The sequence below is a fragment of the Sander lucioperca genome, chromosome 10, assembly GCF_008315115.2.
Source record: "Sander lucioperca isolate FBNREF2018 chromosome 10, SLUC_FBN_1.2, whole genome shotgun sequence".
NCBI classification, from domain to species: domain Eukaryota; kingdom Metazoa; phylum Chordata; class Actinopteri; order Perciformes; family Percidae; genus Sander; species Sander lucioperca.
This window is the reverse complement of record NC_050182.1, coordinates 15,601,677-15,609,561: the sequence shown is the minus strand read 5'-3', so window position 1 is coordinate 15,609,561 and position 7,885 is coordinate 15,601,677. Positions and strand designations below refer to the sequence as shown.

General features: G+C 43.5%; 1 protein-coding gene across 1 annotated transcript in view; it reads right to left on the bottom strand.

Annotated features, from left to right (window-relative positions):
- Positions 1-7,885, bottom strand: part of iglon5 (IgLON family member 5) — a 99,176-nt gene that overhangs the window by 8,608 nt on the left and 82,683 nt on the right. Inside the window, exons 4-7 of the mRNA XM_031314278.2 lie at positions 7,360-7,479; positions 2,633-2,764; positions 2,235-2,355; positions 899-1,050 (exon numbers count right to left, since the gene is read on the bottom strand). Of these exons, the coding sequence (XP_031170138.1) occupies positions 899-1,050; positions 2,235-2,355; positions 2,633-2,764; positions 7,360-7,479 (525 nt within the window). The remainder of the gene's footprint in view (positions 1-898; positions 1,051-2,234; positions 2,356-2,632; positions 2,765-7,359; positions 7,480-7,885) is intronic.

Sequence of the window (7,885 nt, the reverse complement as noted above, 5' to 3'; positions counted from 1 at the left end):
GTGGCACGTGGTGAACCAAAAGCTACAAAAACGTGGAAACAAAGTCGGTGGAGGCAATGACAGTGAGGGACAGTGTATGAATAGAAATGCCACAAAAGTATCCGATTATGGTCTGCTTTTCCGTGCCTGGTCCAGAACAGAAAGGGGTTTGTTGTGTTCTAATGATGGCAGGAGGAGATTAGGAGGGAAAGAGGAGGCAGAAGGACAGATGATGGAGAGATAGGCTGACAGAAGTGAGAGCGGTGGTGGAAAAAGAGAGCAGGAAGATGTATGGGTCTGACGGGGGAGTGAGTCATTGAAGGGAGACTGGCCAAGATAATGGGTAAAGGAATGAAAGAAGAAAGGGGATAGATGAAGGACTCACTTAAGATGGTAATGCTGAATGCACTAAAGGGGAGGGAGGAGGGGGGGGTAACGGAAAATGGAAGGGTAGGAAATCGTTCATTGGGGACGGTTAATGTGAATTGGGCTCGGAGAGAAATGACAACTTCTTGGGTAACGGGACAGAGCAGAGCGACAGTCTGTGTGTGTGCATGCAGGAATGTGTATGGACGAGAGATGGAGGGTGAGAGCGTGAATGAACGAGGGAGAGAGCGATGGTAATATAGGCAAGCAAAGCTTTAATGGGGCGTAGAATAACGAAAATGGGTAGATGGAGGGAGGAAGGGACGGCTGAGAAAATGCTGTGCTGTGTGCAGAGCAAAAATGAGGCAAGGCGAAGAGGGAAAAACAGTGTGTCATTGCATATGTATCGTTTTGTGACAGTATGTCATGTCTGTTTGATAGTCTCAACTGATAAATGCGAGCATACTCATGTTCTTGCGAAAGCTTGGGCTTGCATATGTGTACACTGTCATTGTGGGCATGCATCTGCATGATCTTGTAGGTGATAACTTACGAAACAGCAGCATGCTGGCGTTGGAAGCCCCTAGACGGTTTGCGGCAAAGCAGGTGTAGTTGCCAAAGTGTTTCTCTGTCACATTGGTGAACAGCAACAGCGAGCGCGTCTTCTCGTTTTTGATCCTCAGGGTGTTGTCACTCTCTACCGGCCTGGGTGGTAGGGGTGGGGGAGAGAAAACGAGGGAAGGAAACAGGAAGAAAATGAGAAAAAAAAGTTTGTCAAAAAAGCAACATAACATCACACCTAGTGACTCAGCCTGAATAAGAGGATTTGTTTTGGTCTCTCCAGAGACGCCATGCAACACATTCCCCCTCTACACACCAGGTCTGTCTCACCTTGTACTAATAGTGAAATCTAACAGTCCATAAATAACGGAGACCTCCTGCTGGGGCCCATTATACTCTTTAACAGCTCTCTGGCTGTCTAAGTACTTCTGTGTCTTACTTTGGCTGATGCCAAATCATTCTAACTCTTCTACACTCTCTGGGACCTTTTACAAACTTGGAAGGACAGATTATGTGTGGGTAATAGAGAGCAAATAGGTTTCCAACAAGCTAATATTTCTCCAGAGATGGCAAAAACATACATGATTATCTCAGACCGACAGTATACTAAATGTCAGAGGTTAGGCGAATGGATGGCAACCAAGACTACGTCCACTGTAAGTCGGCTAAATGTGAAAATGTAATTTATGTGGGAAAATGCCTAGCTTTTTCAGATTGTTTTTGTAAAGATCTCATGTTCCCACTGATAGATACAGCCCGGTTATTCTGTCGTGTCTCAGCTGGTTAAATCTTTGTTCTGTTCCCTCCTTTGCTCTGTTATCACCTACTGTTTAACAGTTCTCATTAACATACTTTCTATTTCTGTTGTCAGGCAACTGATTGGTATAACACAGTGATTAGATTGAGGCTCATATTAAACAGGTGCGCTGTTATTCCTGTGCTGCTGCACTGAGACGTCGACCAAACAACGTCACAAATGAAAAATACACATCAAAAAGGTTAATGACGCCACCTATGTGATCGACATTTTAAGTGAGTGCTCACAGAGTGGATTAGACGAAAAGTCATCTTCTTAACTTCATCTCTACAACCCCTCTGAACATAGGTCGTTGTTTCAGAAGCTCAGTTTTACACATCAATACTTAAATGTTAGGCCGGTGTTTATTGATTTTTTTCATTCTACAGTGCCTTTACAAAGCTTCATTTTGTGTGTAAAACGCATCGTCTTAGTGAGGACCAAAGGCCACGGAGAGAAAAACATGCATTTTAGATGTAGCTAGCTGGAGTGTGGATCAAAAAATGAGCACTGAACTCTTTGGTAGTCTCACCTGTGGTCATCTCTGTACCACTCAAAGGAGGCTGGTGGGACTGCCATGGCTTCGCAGCGCAAGATTGCCGTCTTACCCAAATGGGCTGGCATGTTCTTCATGTCTGTGATCATGGGAGGGTCTGGCAGAGAAAAGGAGGGAAGAAAGAACGGACCAAAAAAAAGGAGGGAATTCAGCAATTAGTATACATCTGCCTTCACCGAGAAGTCGAGTCAGGTCAGCACGGGGTTGAAAAACCCCGGAGAGAGCATAATTGAGATGTATGAACTCATACATATTAATGCATCTACGGTATTAACATATATCATTAATACATAATTGTGCTATAACAAGCAAGGTCCAGTGTGACTTGAATTATCACCACTGGGCTGTTGTGTGGCGCAGAGAGGGATACTTACAGTTGACCGTGACCCTGACCTTGCGCTGATCGGGTGGAGCCACTCCATTGTTGGTGATGCATTCGTAGTCCTCGGCCTGCTGCCTCTTGATCTCTGTGATGTCTAGGAACTCCCCGTCACTTACCAACCCATCTATTGACACAAGGCAGATGTCAAGGGTCACTATATTTCAAATGCAAGGTGACTCAGGCTACTAATTTAAAGTTTACCACCTGAGATACTACGGCTGACCCACTGACAACAAACTTATAGCTAAGATGATATAGGAGCATAAAGGGGCCACCGATACTTGTATCAGATATCATGATATTCATAAGAAATATATATATCACGTATATATGTATCACAAAGCAAGTTTACATATATTATTTTTAGGGTTAGGGGTTAGTTACTTTGGGGTTAATTTGCTGCTGGGAATCAAAATTCATCATTTGGACAACATGTTTTATGTTGTCCAAATGATGAATTTTGAAAAACAACTTTTAACTTTTAATTAATAAGAAACCATTCCACTAACAAAAATATAATGACACTAAATTATCGACAAGCCCTATTGAAATATCTGTAATCACCAAAAGAAATGATTATATTTCAATCATATTTGTCTCACCCAAGCTAAGGGCCTCAAGGTTTGTTCAGTAAAATAATGGGTTCTATGCAAAGCAAGTAAACATTATTTGACAGTAGTGACAGAATTGCTAGACAGAATAGTGTCGGGGGAAATTGTAAGCTTTTCTTTCAGGCAGTGGACACACCAGGGGGTGATGGCCTGTTCACTACATTACGTATTGTGAAGAATATTTGGCTGTTTTGTCCCAGGTGCCCCCCAAACCGAATTAGCCAGTCTCACACTTTTCCTTCCTTCCTCCTCGGAGCGACAAACAGCCACAGAATCTCTGAAGAGAGTTCAACGGGCTACAAGTTATTGCTTCTTCATGTGAGGGAATGGATGTTGGGAGTGTTATTGGATTGACAGCAGCACGGAGAAAAGAAGAATGAGAGTGAGAGTGTACCCCCCTCCTCCCTGCAAGTCTTAGCAGCCAGCTGTCTCACAGCCTCCGAAACCATTAGGCCTTTTTTTTCTCCCCTTTACCCCATTAAAGAAGTCAGACTGTGGAACACGACATAATATATAATCTCACCACTAACAAGGAAATCCAGCTCTTAAATTGCAGCTCACTTTTCTCTTTCAAAGCCCCCCTAAACATACACGCAACCACTGTCAATCAGTGGACCTTTACTTCCCCTCACAAACACACAAATGGAGCCTGGGCTTGTTAGTGAGCAACCCCAACTCAAACACACATACAAAAAAAGACGCTAAACGCCATGATTTTTCCTGTCAGAGATTAGCGCGGCGGTTCTAATTGAAGATTATACTGGAGGATTATTAGTGTGGCTACTGAGCTGGAGACGATTATTTGCAGCTGCTGCGGCAGAGGCTGAGCAGCAAACGACAACCGCAGTGATGGCTGCTTGTGCCACCCAAGCAAGCGCGGGCGGGCGCTGGGTGATGAGGTGGAGTGTGGTGGTTGCAGTGTTATTCATTCATTCCATTAGTTTAATAAATATAGCTCTCTTGTGACATCTCTGTCAAGCAAGCAGAGCACCGAACTTTGCCAGAGGGGAGTAGCTAAGGCGGTATGTGGGGGGAAAAGTGGAGAAAAAGATAGAATCAGACAACTAGCACTGGAGAAATTACACACAAGGCTGTTACAGATGACTTCCAAGAAATAAAAAATGAGAGCAATCGAGCGCTAGAAAGTGCATTACAGACACAGAGAGAGTGGTAATTTGCAAGAGATACCGAGCAAGACACTGAAAGAGATACACAGATATAAAAATAGAGGAAAAAGAGAGAAACAACAACATAAAGCGGGAAACAGAGAGATGTCAAGTTGGGTATTTGATTTGCTTGGTTCTTTCACGGACTTTTCATCCTCAGCACCTGTGTGTCATGTAATATGACAGTGCAAAGTAACCCTCTCACACTCCCTTTTTTTCCTTCCCTTTCCATCCCCTGAGATCTCTGGACCGGCATTGCACACCTCTCTCCACTTTGGTGGGAGATAATATCTGACTGGAGCCGGCCCCTGGCACTCCTACAATGGCCTGTAAAATGCATCTCCATCAACCACTTATGGCTTTTGAAAGAGCCTGACTCCTGACCACCAGAGATAGTTGGATTGTACCTGAGAAGAGAGGGGGGGTGTATGAATGTGAGGAGGGAAAAAAGGATCAGGGGTTCTGGCCTGCCCTACAGTGAAACCGTGCTCTATTTCTCCGGCATCACTGTGAGCCTGACTAGATCATCAGGGCACTTGATTTCTCTTCACAAACACTTGTCCTCTGCCACATCATTCTTACTTCTGTAACTATAGCTTATAAGACTCTGTTCATTCTCCTTTTGGGATTTGTTTGGCTCTGCTGACTGTTTACCTGTTGCCGACCTCTACCTTCCCTTTTCAATCCTACCTGCTCTGTTGTTAAATCAAGCTTTTAGATCCACACACCCAAACGATTTAACCAAAAATCATAAACTCCCTGTTAAATGTATACACTCTTTATACTTTTCATCATATTGCATCTGAGCGAAAAGTGCATTTCTGTTCCTCCCCACCACCACAAGCATCCTTTTTATTCATGCTAAACTGTGTGCCTGTGTGTGTTTTAACGGATGGGATGTCAAATGATAAGGCCCTGATGCGCTGGCGTATTTAACTGAATGAGACAGAAAGCCTGTATGTCTCTGAGTGGGTCAACTGATGGATGCCTGTGAGAGTGAATGGGTGCGACAGATTGTATCTGTGCTTTGGTGAGGATGAAGGAGGAGGCGGCACCTGCAAACAACAGTGCAGAGCAGCGTCACTATCTGTATGTGAGTAAGGACTCAGGTAACTGGGGACAAATTGCAAAGGGGTTTTAAGGCGTCAAGCAGGTCTCCATCTCACCTCGAAAGTGGTGCACATCCTACTATCACCACAACCTGAAGCACAAACACATATTCTTCCCAACCTCCACATACACTGTTCTCCTCTCCCCTGCCTGCAGTCTCTGAGTAATGGGGACAGATGTGGCTGGCAGCTTCTTGCTGTTCCTTTGGGCTAGTCCAGCCCCCCCCCACCCATTCTCTAACGCCCCTGGTTTCCTGCAACTGATGGCTTGGTTGCACAGACTCCCACAGAATAGCAATGCAGCCCCTATCTCTTTCTCTGCAAGCTGAGGGGTTATTGGGGGAGAGAGAGGGGGAGGCGGTGTGAGATGAAGGGGGCGGCTAGAGAGAGAGGATTACTGCTGACAGAGGAGAAATGCTGTAGGCTTGCAAGTGAGGACAACTGCACAAGGTTTGTGATGTAAGGGTGTGTGTGTGTGTGTGTGTGTGTGTGTGTGTGTGTGTGTGAGTGTGTGTGTTTGCTGCAGGTGTGCGACCATGCATCTCCTCTGTATTTTTGGGTGTCTGTGATCACTGTGGGCTTGTACCTGCCTGAGGTACTGTGCAGAGAAGGACACTGCATGCACAGCAGGCTAATCCAGGGGCAAACAAGGGAGATAGGAGGAACAGACCTCTGAGCAAGCCCAAAGCTGTCTGTAAGTACAGCAGTACAGTAGGTTGTGCATTAATTTGCCTAACAGTAAAATTACAGCATGTTGAGTAGTTGTTCACACTGACCTATTTATTATTGCTGTCGTGGTGCTGCATTTGATCTGTGCTGCTTATTAGACTTTCAAAACACTGATATGGCAAAATAATAATCCTTGTTTCCCTCATCTGCCTTGCTCAAAAGTTCAATGTAAGATTTTCTGGAACGTTTTGGCACACATATGTCCATATCACACACAACAAACACAATCCAGTGTTCATATTTGACCAAAGACGTCATGGAGCTCATGCAATATGCAATCTATTGCAATTTATTTTTAGTCAAACTGATGAACAACACACATTGTATTAGAAAACTACACAAGTCAAAAGAGAAGCTGACAATTACTCTAGTAACATACATGTAGGAATGTTGAGCCATGGCATAATGGTATATTCAGTGCATAGCAATTTTCTTCTCTTTCTTTCTACAGATGACACAGCACTGCCACCATTCTAATAAAACCATACAATCTCTCTAGAGGCCATGTACTAGTTTATTTGCCTTACTTTGGACATTAGTGGTGACAAAGATGTGAACAGATAGGGAATAAATGCTGTGCTGATCACATCGATTGGATTTGACTTCATCTATCAAGTCGTGCATCCTGACCTCTCTCAACTAGTTCTGATTCCACACAATTATGAAAGCTAAAAAAGATCTGATTTAATGCCAAAAGTGGCTGTTAGCGTAGGTTGGCATCGTGATGCAGGTTGACAGGGTGGATGAAGACAGATGCTGATTATTACAGGTGGCGCGGTGGGGATAATTACGTATAATGTGTGGTTATTTGGGACAAAACATTGGGACATAGGGAAAAATACTGGAGAGTATAAATTTAAGATGGGGACAGACTAAACAGCTGCGCTGTTGAGTGATGACACAGGTATGTGGGATAAAGACGTGGATGTGAGCTGAATGCTGATAAGCATTTAGGAAGAAAAAGTGTGTGTGTGTGGGGGGGAATAAAAAGACTATTAAAGGCAGACAAGGGTTGGGGATGAATGGGAAAGCGGTGAGATAAAGGTGAAGCTGAACAAGAGATCTCTGGATCCGAAGATAAGCAAACAAGAAGGGGTAGCTTACATTTCTGGTCTTTCCAGGTGACAGTGGGCTCAGGCCGACCCACTGCAAGACAGTAGAGGTTTACATTCTCTCCTTCGTTCACCGACACGTTTTTTGAGATGTTGACGATTCTGGCCGGCACTGAAAAACAAGATCATGCTATTAAAATATGACCTCAAAATACCCTTTTATTTCATAAATTATTGATGAGGTATGGTCTTACAGCCTACTAAGGTATTTAAATATATGATGCAAATCCCTGTACCTAAGAAAGAGAAGCAATCAGTTGATTAATGATCTATTCCTGAGAGCTGTGCAACAATCTATATATCTACTAAATATCTATTTAAATGCACTGAATTATAAATTAATGAAAATGTGCATTAAATATCTTCTCATGACATCTAATCCAATTTGATCTTTAAAGAAAAGAAGACAATTTGTAGAAGTGGTAGTCAGAATTTTTACTTTTTAGGTGAATGACCACTCCTGAATACTATTTTACCACAAACTCAAATTGTTGAAGCACTATGCATGTATTTAGTTT